The 12303-nt window shown below is 45.7% G+C and overlaps 1 protein-coding gene across 4 annotated transcripts in view; it reads right to left on the bottom strand.

Annotated features, from left to right (window-relative positions):
- Positions 1-12303, bottom strand: part of LOC144798682 (polycystin-1-like protein 3) — a 1031816-nt gene that overhangs the window by 431875 nt on the left and 587638 nt on the right. For all 4 annotated transcript variants that reach the window (XR_013603613.1, XM_078669668.1, XM_078669669.1 and 1 more), the window contains exons 17-18: positions 7831-7965; positions 2022-2214 (exon numbers count right to left, since the gene is read on the bottom strand). Coding sequence is in view for 3 of the 4 variants with exons in the window: in XM_078669668.1 (XP_078525794.1) it covers positions 2022-2214; positions 7831-7965 (328 nt within the window). In the remaining variant the exon portion in view is untranslated. The remainder of the gene's footprint in view (positions 1-2021; positions 2215-7830; positions 7966-12303) is intronic.

The following is a 12303-nucleotide window of genomic DNA, read 5'->3' as shown; positions in this document are numbered from 1 at the left end:
CGGTACTTCGTCCTGTCTGAGTGGAGGATTAAAATAGTAACTGAACTCCTCATAATGCCTCTGAGGAGGAGGATAATACCCCTGATAGTAATAGCCTTCGTCGTCAAAGTCATCTTCTTCTGTGGTACTTGACCTGAAGCTATGACGGACTATTAGCCCTTCCAAAGGGGCCTTCAGTAGTTGACTTGGAGGCAGATGTTACAAATCCCTGAGTGAAGTAACCTCAGGCCGGAAAAGGGTCTTTGATATTGTTTTGTAATTTTAATTCTTGTCAACGGTGGCGTTTTAGTCAGAGAAACGTAGGTTTTATGCTTTGTGGACATTGTGCCCTTTGTAGATGGAATTGCATTCAACGGGGATGGAGTCATCGTCAAAAGAGAAATTGTCAACTGAGTCATGGTCGACAGAACATCATCAATGAAGTTGACAGTGATGGGGTCTCCGTCAACAGTGGATTCGTCGACAGGATTGTCATCAAAGAGGTCATGGATGAGGTCTTCGTTGACGCTATAATCTTCGTCGATGGGATGAGAGCATCTATGGCTGCTTTTGATGTCTTTGCGGTTGACAGTCTCAACGATGAGACAGTAGTCACAGTCGTTGTCGACAAACTTGCGGTCGACCGTGGTCGTGCTGTCGACGGGGCTGAGAGAGAAAATGTATGCCTTGCTGTCAACAAATCTGAAGAGGAAGGCTGAGGATTATCTCTGGCCTTGTTAGAAGGCGTAGGTGACTCAGACAATGCTGTTTGTGAGGAGAATTGTTTCTGTTTCCAGATTTTAGTGTCCTTTATTTCTAGTGAAATGTTTTAAGGAATTTTCTGCTCTACTCAGAGGTCCCAGACTGGGATCTTAATCTTTTACAAGAATTTGAAGAGGCATCGCTATCTTCCTCAGAAGATGACCCCCTGAGTGTTGGTGCTTTTGAAGCCATAAGAGAAGCCTCCCCTCCCTGTTACTCAAGGTCTTGGAGGAAAATATACAACAAATGTTCTACTCCTTTACCTTGTGTTGAGGGGTCATATGTGGATCAGCCACATGCAATCTTGTCTCCCATTAGGTCTTTCAGGGTCGGAAAAGGCCTTAAGCCTCTGACATTGTAGAAGTAGAAGTAGTTCTGAATATCTTACTTGAAGAAATAAACTGAGCAGAGCTCAGGGAGACACCCTTCACATATGTAATGTGGTGAAAATCTGAGGGACTCAGCCTCTCTTAGGAGTGTTCTAGAGGGTGGTAGCACCTGATTGGTTATAGCTCAAGTTTTGTTAAAGGACATTGATAGGCTAATAAACTGAGGGCCTATTGCCAACATAGCCTATAACAGTGATACATACTGCTTTACTATGATACCGTGGAACTCCCACATTGACAAAGGGGAATGATTCAAGTATGCAAATCTATGAACGATCTAATACTAGATAAGCAGAAAGACCAGTGATCTAAACCTTCTATCCACAATGTGTAATGTAGCTAGTCTAGCACCACTGTTCGGACATATGGTGGGAATAGTTGCTTTTTTTTACTGCGCTGCATTGTACTGGTATTCTGAGTTAGGTGACAGTAGGCTATTATGGCTTCAGTCTGGCAGTAGCTCCACAAGGACGATGCAGCCACAAAGGGAGCACACAATACCAATATTTACTGCACAGTATGTGGCACCAGCAGCATACAAGGACCTGTGTAGCTGGGCAGGTTAAAGCACTTGCTAAATCTAAGCAGAATCTAGTAGGCGTTTTCCTTTATCTCCCCCTATCTCTCAGGTGGGTGTTGTGCAGACCGGACAGTATAGGATGGCTCAAAAACAAACTGGTTATTTGAAATCTCTGAACACTCTGGGACTGTCCCGAAAGCTTAATGATGGGGCCGCTAGAAAGGTGGGGCCCTGAGCCAGAGCCCAATTTGCCCATGCCTAAGAACGTTTCTGAGCAGACTTTCATACAAGAGCATAGGCACTGGTACCAAAGTACACAAACATAGCAGTGTGTCAACATTCAAATTATGTTCTTTGGGCAAATTCTTTACCTTGTTGTTGGAATATCAGGCAGCAGGGTTTTGCTCCTAATGTCCTCAGTGAGTTTCGCAAGCTGGCTGCTGATATGAGCCAATCTGGAAGGGATTGGCAGCCTGGATTGAATTACATTTTGGATATCTGACTGCAGGATTTCTAGTGCTCTCTTCAGGTAACAAAGGAAATGATGATGTCGAGCACTGACTACTGAAATGACATAAAAAATGTGTTGCCATCATTTTGACATCTAGACTAGAGCACAATATGAACTATGCCAGCTAGCAACCTAGCATATTAACACTGACTGCGAAAGTCCATATTTGAGCACATCATTAAGGGGGCTACCTCCCCTATATATTTAGGACTGGCTATCAACAGGTTTTGCTTTTGCGCACAGCTAATGCTATTTACAGAGGAAGCGCACAGTCATTTCTCTCAGCATTCAGTTTTTGTAAGTGTCATTCACATATTAATAAGTACATACCCAACAGCCACTGGTTGACTCTTAGGTCCCTTTAACAAGTTTGTCAGAATAAGATGGGGTATTTATAACGTGCTAAATACCGCTATCTCAGTGTGAGATATTTTCCATATGTTTGAGTTTACTACTTGTAAATTAGGCATAATAAGCAATATTGGCATATAACCCAGCAAATTCTGCATGGTATGCCTTTTTTACAGGTCCTTCCCCTGATAAATGTCAGATTTTGCGAGAATCTTTCAGGGGAAAAACTGCAAGGGTATGATAATTATCACACAAGTCATAATTCTGATCTCTGTGCTAACTTTGTTCAGGGCTCGGAATTTAATTCTGAACTTGTAGTGAGGGCCTAACTGTCATGCTTGAGTTGTAAAGCACAACCTTCTACTGGTGGTTGTTGAAGATCTACGCATATGTAGGTTTCCACCTATGACTGGGCGGAGATGTCCACGCGGAGGTACCATCCAATTCTAGGTGGAATTCTCTGTCCAGTAGTAGAATGTATGAGTCTACACCCCTTTACACAAGACAGTATCACTGTAAAGTTACCATAAGTAACTTTACAGCTGGATTTTTTAGGCAGAGATCTTGGCCTCTGCTATGGAAAACTATGAATGAAAAGGTATAGGGCAACAACATTTACATGTCCTCTGTGACCCTCACACCTGAATCACAATAATCAGCCAAGTACACAGGCATAGCGCACATCCTATGCACTGCCCTCTTCCCCTACCGCTCAAGCCTCTGGAATAGTCAGCCCTACTCAAAAGTAAGAGGAACTTCACTGAGTGTGTGCGTCATCATTGTTAGGCTCATAGTAATTTGCGAAGGTAACGACCAGCGAGTTCAGTCTTCCAAACATCAGGCGATATCGACCGTTAGCATCTGTTTCAAGATAGTACATTCAGTTCCTTCCCATCATTTGTGGTGTCTGCCATCCCCTCTAGCCTTGTGACTCAATTTCATGTATATGCTGTACCTGTGTCTCTGCTATAGTCTATGCTTCATAATCCCACACCGGCTACCCCAACTTGCCGGGTACATGCACCACCTCTCCCCAAAACATGCCCAAGTAAGTAACAACCTCTTTAACATAACCACTGGGGGTTCGCCAACTTAGGGGATTCACTAAGGGCCCACAACTCACCCACTTCCCTCCTTACTCACACCCACCAGCTGCTCTCGCCATAAAGGCAGGCAGGCACGGCGGGACAAAGGCAAGTATCCGAGCAGGAAAGTGTACACAAACATTACACATATGTATACATTACTATCACAGTATAGTCTGTCATGCTCAGAGAATTCGCAACAGTTTCAGTGCAGATCAGCGCATCTTGTACAGTTCAGCTGGGCGACTGACATCTGGAGCGTCCACAATTTCCTGACTCTGCAGTCGCGGAGCGGCCGTGCCTCCGGAGGTAGTCCTCGGGCTACTGCAGGTTAGTGAAATAGTGCTGCGACCTAAGGTGGGTAAACTTCAATTTGGCTGGGTACATCATGGCATACAGGATTTTGCAGTGTTTGTAGTTTTTTCTTAACGGCTGCAAACTTCTTCCTGGCGTCCTGCACTGTGTACGTAAAGTCCGGGTAAAAGGCCAACGTCGTGTTCTCATATTGCACCCGTTTCTTTTCCCGGGCCAGGCAAATGATGGTATCTCTATCCTGATAGTTCAACAATCGCACGATCACAGGCCGCGGCGCCGCCCCAGGGGGCGGGCGGGCCACCAGGGATCTATGCGCTCTCTCCACGGTGAGATGTGCCGAAAAGGAGTCCCTTCCAAACAGTTCCACGAGTAGTTTCTCTATGAAATCTTCCATAGGGCCTGTGTTGGTGGATTCCGCCAAGCCAAGTATACGAACGTTGTTTCTTCGTGAACGTGCCTCTATGTCCTCGTTTTATCGGTGATCACCTTGAGCAGTTTTTCCATCTGTAGCATCTGGCCTCTACTTGTGACAGCCCCGTCCTCTAGATCCGATACTCTAGTCTCGGTTTCCTTTAGCTCTTGCTGATCCAGCTTGTTGACCTCATAGTCCATCTGCATGTTCATGTTATCTATTTTATCGTCTATAGCCGTGAGACTCTGCCTCATACCCAGTAGGATTGCCTTCCAGTCCTCATCAGGCATGTCTTCAGGATTGGACGCCGCGTGGTCTGCAGATTGCGCCCTAGGAGTTTTGCGTGCTTCAAACTGTATTTTTGATTGCTTTGCGTCGTTGCGCCCTATGGCGCTAGCAGTCGTGTGTATTGGGGTGTGAAAATCAGGTCCTGAACAGTGTGCACTCACTGCACGAGATTTTTGGCAGTGCCCCGTGTATCCCAGCCCGCCGACAACTCGGCCCCACCGCGGGTTAATGTGTAGTGGAGGCACAATAACAGCTAGGGCCAATGTCCACGGAGGCGAGCAGTCCTCCACTCAGGTCCCCGGATTCTCCTCCGCTCCAGATCCCTCAGGCCCTCCACTCCCTGCCAGCCACGCAATGCCACCAGGCCAGCACCACAGTAGCAGGGTTTCCTGGCACCAAGAGGATCCGAAAACAGCAGAGGACATGGCCCAATATGGGGTAGGGTGCTCACTTTTGTCTCACAGCGCCTGCCCCAGTGGATCGGGGGCCCCTTGTCTCCTCACCCGCTAGCTGTGTTCTTCCAAGCAAAGGCGTTACCCTCAGTATTTCTGAAATGGCCGCTCCAGGCACTGACCCCAATGTGTCTGCGTCAAAGGGTTGTCGTGTATATGCCCACCTTACAATGCTGAACATGCCTCTCTCCAGTCTCCACCCGGGTTTTCAGGCACAGCGTAAGCCCGCCAGCGATGTCCCGCGGCCTCGCCCGTGCCCGCCACCTCTTCCTCAGTAGTCAAAATGGCGGCAGAGCTGTGCAATAGTTAATGGCGGCGAAGGGACCCCGGCCCGCAAACTCCCGCCGGCAGGGAAACCGAAGTAGGCGGCAGGCCGAAGACCTCTATACGCTCCCAGGGGGATGCTGATAATGCGTGATATTCCCAGCCGCTCCTCACAGTCAGGCGGCTGTCCGGAGCGCCTCCGGTGATGCCCCAATGCACGCCTGCGCCTCCGCGATGTCAGCGATACAAGTGAGTCCGGCCTCAACTCAGCCCCCACAGCTCTGGCAACTCACAATTTCTGCTGCAAGTGTCCTCCTCCTTCGGCCGAAGTTCAGGCAGGGCATCTCCCGTCCGTCAGCAGTCCTCCTCGCGCTCCGGTCAGCGGCCCATGCATGCTCGGAGTTTCCCGGCCCATATGCCCGCCACTCAGCTCCAGTCCCAGCTCGCCTGAGACCGCCCCCAGCTTCAGCGGTCTCCGCTACAGTCTCGCACTGGTATACCCGAGCCAGGGTGATGTCTCCGTCATCAGCAGTGTAGCGGGCGTCTCCCGGTGTGCTTTAATTTAAAAAATTGCAGTGTAGGCTGGGCATGATGTTTATTTTCCTGCTCTGCGGGGCTGGAGCCTCACAGGCTTACGTGCGCCACCTAGCGCCCCCACATTGCACTATATATTTGTCATGAACCATGTTTAAAAATGCGCTGAATAAAATTAGTGAGGAAGACATGCCATCTGCAATTTCCATCTTCAAGTGCGTTATTAAAACCTTTCGCACTAGCAAGCAGAATAAAATATCCTGCTCCCATCCCTTGCCCACACCTTCTTACATTTTATCTTGGGTATAGTCCCGTTTCGGGACTGTACCCAAGATAACATGTTTCAGGCAGATTTGTAAAATAATATAACAGCCTGGGCAATACTATCATTTTTAACAGAGCAATATGACCCATGACGGATAATGGTAATGTTAAGTGGAGCTTTAAATCACTAATGGGGCAACATTCTTTGTTTTTAGAGCTACTGTTTCACCACTGGGATGGGACAATGATCTTAAAAGGTATGAAATATGCTAAGCTATTCAAAAGAAGTAAGGTCTATGTTTAATTTGACCAGAGCTATGTTATTACTTTTATTCATACAGAGGACACTGGGCATAATATGGTATAAAAACCGTTAGTTTGAGAACTTTGTCATTTGGATTTAAAAAGGACAGTTTAGAGTAGTAGTAGTAGTAGTAGTAGTAATACGTATTTATTAAGCGCAGCTGTCACCCAAAAGGGTATCCTGGCGCTGTAGAGACCACAATTACGTTCACCTATACCCCATGTACCTAACTTTAAGGTTCATACCCATCAGACAAATGCATAGTGGGGACAATGATTATAGAATATCTATAGCATGAAAACAGCAAGCCTCTAAGGTATCAAGTGGTAGATATATTGAGCTCCCAGTGGGGTATCAGATATCATTCAAGGATTTAAGAGATTAAGGTGCTTTTCTCGTAGTCTGCAGTCTATGATTATTGGAGCTTAACGCATTTTAAGGCTTTGAAGGACAAGCTGGCCATTGAAGTGGGTGAGAGAGATTGATAGTAATGATTTACTAATTCGGTTTAATGTTTTCTTCGAATTGTACAGTATTAAGCCTTACCAAAACCAACAGAGAGACTGGCACATTTTGTGAGTATTTGAAAGGATAATCTGAGAAATCCCTAGGTTATGCTTGTCCTGATGAATCCACAAACCGGAAACGGCAAAACATGTCAAAATTTTTATCATTTAATCTTTTTTATTTTTGGCACATCTGAAATGCTTATCTAAGTGCAAACTAGTCATTAATAGTTTGTGAGCGATACTTTCTGACACCAATTATGAAAAAAATCTTTGTGATGATCCTTTGCAGTAGCGAGACATAGAGCATTTTACCTAGCATAGTGATAAGCACAGCACAGGGTGTTGAGTATGGGGCAGTAACAACAGCCAGCACTGGATAGGCACAAGGGCTGAGGGCAAGAATGGATACACTATAAGTGCATTCCCTAGTTCATCTAACTGACTCCTGTCATGGACCACCGATGATGAGAAACCATGTTGCCATTTTGACATTGCTGACAATAGCCCACTTGGTGTTGCTCCTGAGAGCTGGTCACTAATTTTTCCTTGAGGTGCTATACCTACTCTCTTGCTCATCTGTTTTATTACCTACCAGTCCTGGATTAGGGAAGTATAATTTTACTACCTTGGTTATTTACACAATTTTTTGAAAGGATAAGAAATACATGTCTGAGTATATATAGAGAACACAGATTGGTTGGCTGTTTGGGACTACTTACTGGTTGACACGATGACACGATGATGGAGGGCCTGCGACTGATGGTATTTCTTGCCGGTCAAGGCCTCTGTCTGCCTGATCCTGGCATGTTGTGTCCAGCTAAATAACCCCCTCATAGGCCTCTGCCCAAGGTCTCTTGGCTTTTGAATGAGTGGCTCTCAGAACTGATGTACCTTTTATGCTAGTCAATGCTCCCTCCTCCTCTGTGGTGGTGCTGTTATCTTCATCCTGTGTCTGTCTAGTTGATGAGATGCACCTTCTATTTGGCCCGCGGTCCCACTGCTCACTGTTTGCTCCTTGGCTGCCCACTGAAAAGGAATATCAACATACAATCATGAGTAATTATGCCCACTTCTTCATGTTAATCAAAGTTAGATAAAATAATACTACAGCATGACAGTGTCACATAGTAAATGCCCTTTTCCAAGCATGCATCTAAAATAAAGCAGCCTCTTTTAAGACTGGTAACTATGCTTAACAAAAATACAAAAGAAGCACGATTTAATTTTTTTGTTGTTTTTTTTTAACTTGATATAAAAGCAAAAATGCCACCAAATAATAAAGGATGCCAAGACATAGCAAAACCCTGCCAACATAGCATCATTAGCACTTGGTGCCACAAAGGAGGATATTTATGACTGGAAGATCAACATTTAATTATCTATTACAATAGCAGTGCTTGTGTATTATATGGACGACATGGCAGCTATTTGTAATAGTACATTTCATGTAACGTATATAGTTATGTTACATTTTTAAGGCAAAAGAATATTAATCCACACCCACTGCACTGATGCATCCGGTGATAGCCTGTCATATATATATATATATATATATATATATATATATATATATATATATATATATATATATATATATATATATATATATATATATATATATATATATATATATATATATATATATATATATATATATATATATATACATATATATGCCTTGCTCCGTCCATCACCACCCCCTTTTGCACTGCATTGCTTAGCTGGGTCTTAGTTTCCTCCTAAACTGAGGATAATTCTCTAGGACCACCTACATGATGATCCATTGCCTCTTGGGAGATGAAGGGAGCCATCACCCTCAGTCCTAAGCAATTTGGTGAGGAGGACAGCAACACAACTGTGATGGCTAGGAAACTTATCTGCAGGCACATATCTCCATTGATAGAGTAGAAATCTGTTTTGTAGTCTTTAATGAATTGCCCATTGCTCCCAGAGGGGTGGAATGGCCATCAAACACTCCACAACATGAAATCTTCCAAAATTGTAAAACATAAATCCTTGAGCACCACAAAATAATAGTCCAACCTTTGATTAATGTTGACACTTGCTTATTTCATGACTTCGCCAGTCTAGCCAACACATGTTTCAGCTTATAACAGACTTCCTCAGCGCTAGAAATCATATATTACATCAGTTCAAAAGTCAAATACGAATAGGGTGATTCAACCCTTATGTTTAGTAAGGATAAGTTACTTACCAGTAATCCGAGTTCTCTTCCCAGGGGTATACCCATCAAAGTCATAAGCCCTAAATAGTCCCGCTCATGTGCGGGCACCCAGGAGCATATACAAAAAAATATATATATTATCTACTGGCGATTGCCAGTAGGTAGTTATTGCTAGGACCTAGTTTCCATAGGAAAAGCGTTTTTTGATTTGCCAATATCTTTGGCGCCATTTGACAAATTTTCGGGAACTTTTCAAAACGAATGGGGCGCTCCTATCAGCTTCTGTGTTGTAAGTTTCAGGGTGATTCGTAAAGCGGGGACAGAGAAAATAGGGGGTCCCAAAACACATTTTCTCCATGTTAATTTCCATAGGAACTTTTGCTGTGGCTGCAGCCCGAACAACTGAACAGATTTACACCAAATTTGGCAGAGAGGTAGCTCTTGGTCCAGATTGCACTCTTTGCTTTAAATGGCGTAAATCCGATTGGCTGCCAACACTTCAAACCAGGAAGTGTTGGCAGCCATCTTGTGACAAAACAGTAAAAAAAAACATAAAAAACAAGAAAAAGGGGCAGGGTAAAAACACCCTGACCCCCTAGGCCTGCACCCAGCCCAAAAAAAGCATTAATTCTTTTGGGCTGGAGTCACGCTGGGTGCACAAATCCGGCAAGAAAAAAAATAAAAACGCTTCGCTTTCCTTAAGCCCCCTGTGGGCCAGGTCCCGGGGGCTAAGCAAATTTATGTAGCGGGGGCCCGTGGGATCCTGCAGCCCCGGGTACCCCCATCTACCCGGGGCTTTGCTCATAATGTGTGGGGAGCACGGCCCCCCCCCCAGCAGACCCAGGGACCGCCAACTCTCCAGGCCTTTTTTTGAAAAAAATGTGTGTGGAGGGGTCCTTCCCCCCACGCTACCCCGGGGACTGCCACCTCCCCGGGGCTATAATTAATAATACGTGTGGGGGCTCGAGCCCCCCCACACTGCTTGGGGACCACCACCTCCCGGGACACTAATTATTGAAATGTGGGGTCCGTTGCCCGTCCCTGGGGTTTTAAACCTGTTGGGAATGGGGTTGCACAGCCCCCCTCCTGGAGCCTTAAATGGCCCTGGGGACCACCACCCCCCCAGTGCCCACCCCCGGACATTGCAGTTTGCAATGGCAGGGCGGGAGCATTGCCCCTATCCTGTCATTGCAAACTTATGCTTTGCTTTGTGGAAGCGAGAGCAGGAAACCTGCTCTCACTTCAAGGAAGCAAAGTAGATTGCTTTTGGACAAGGAGAGCTGCATGTTAGCAGCTCCCCTTGTCCAAAAGCAATGCCGGCTCCTGCAGGAGTCGGAGAGCCGTCTGGGACTGCGGGGCATTGGGGCTCCCCCGTGGTCCCTAACATAAGGCCAGGCCCCCAGGGATGGGGTCTCAGGGGCCATATTTGGCCTCAAGAAGGGGCCATGCAGCCCCGCTCCCCCCATAAATCCAGGCTGGCCAGGCCCTGGGGGATGGGTTCCCTGGGGCCATAATTGGTGGCAGGAGGGGTGCCACGCAGCCCCCCTCCAAATAAAAGTCTGTTTTGACCCCAGGGTATGGGATCCCCGGGCCAAAAGTGGTCAAGGGAGAGGGAACAAATAACCGGAGAGGTCGTAGGTGTGGAGAACCGGGCCTTATGGGCCGAGCGGCACAGGGCACGCCTAAAATCTCTGGGTTCACCTGCCTTGTCAGACAGCGACACAGGACACTCTGTTAGGCGTAGAAAATCGTGTTTATTAGCTGCAGCTAAGCACAGTTATCCAAGAAGTACAGATGTATATTCTTAGGAGACTGCCACTTCATTCTGTGGCGCACAATCTTTTATAATACACATATTTACAACGTCTACTCCCTAAACATACAAAGCTGACAAATAGGAACAGTTTGAAAACAAGCTATCAAGTATCTTGAATACGCCCTTCTTCAAGACCCAGTGTGCTCTCCTCCCCTCACTTAATCAATGCTAGTGCCCGTAATCCAATTTGCAGGTGGCAGGACGTATTTGCGTACCTCAAAGGATAGTTGTGTAATAGGAGAATACAAGGAGAGAATAGCGAAGGCTAGTCAAATAAGATAAAGTAAGAAAGAATGGTGGGACCCAAACAGTCGACTAAGACAAGGATCAATCAGTCTAGACATGGATTAACAAACTCGGCCAGACCCTGACATCGGTTTCATAAACAAGGACAAAGGGTTACTTTTTAACAGAAGGGACGCATAGCAGCTGGAAAAGCAGAAAACACTACGTTCGCCGTGCTGCCTGAGTGAAGGCAACACAAAATGGTGGCTGGACACAAAATGGCGGCTAAATACGAAGCAAAGCGAAAACCACAGAACCTCAGGCCCTCCTTTTGCCATTACTCAGGCAAAACACAAAGGACTCAAGTTAGTCTGAGTCAATGTCAATGGTCATGAGGTCATTGAGCTGTTGTTGCAACATCATTTTAATGTTCTCTGTTTTCTGTGACATAGGCTTTGGGACACACAAGGTGGCACAAAGTCCACAGATGGCGGGGCCACACTGCAAACAAAGACAACAAGAAAAAATGATGGCCAAAATCATTCCAAGGAAAGTTAACACTTTCCATCCCCATGTGGACAGTAGTCCCCAAAACCATCCCATTATAGACCAATCTCCTGTGTCCTGATGAATAAACTCGGAAATTACATGTAGCTTAGAAATGGCTTGGTATACTGTAGGGGCATTATCAGGAATGTAAATGCAGCAACTAGACCCAATCAATTTACAGACTCCTCCTCTATCCGCAAGGACAATGTCTAAAAACATTCGGTTTTGCAAAGTCATAAGACGATCCGCCTGAAGTTCGGCTGTCAGATTACTCAAGGCTCCAGAAGTCACATTTATGGTAGCCTCGACAACATGAACTAACTGTCTAATGTTTCTGCTATTGGCCATTGGGCCCCAAAAAGGAAGAAACCCTTTTAGAAAGTCTCCTCCTTCTTGTCCAGCTGTGTCTTTAGAATCAATAACCCGCTGCCATATCTTTTTCTGTGATGACCTGAAGGAGCAGTATATGTTGGGGGAAGAAGAAAAGCCACATAACACGTTCCTGAAAAATAAGTGGGAAGCCATGTATAGGCTCTATCATGACAAACAAAATATGTACCTTGAGATGGTACTAACGGTGAGGAAATCA

This window comes from Lissotriton helveticus, chromosome 12, assembly GCF_964261635.1.
Source record: "Lissotriton helveticus chromosome 12, aLisHel1.1, whole genome shotgun sequence".
NCBI classification, from domain to species: Eukaryota; Metazoa; Chordata; class Amphibia; order Caudata; family Salamandridae; genus Lissotriton; species Lissotriton helveticus.
The sequence above is the reverse complement of the archived record's forward strand: the minus strand, read 5'-3'. Positions and strand labels throughout refer to the sequence as shown.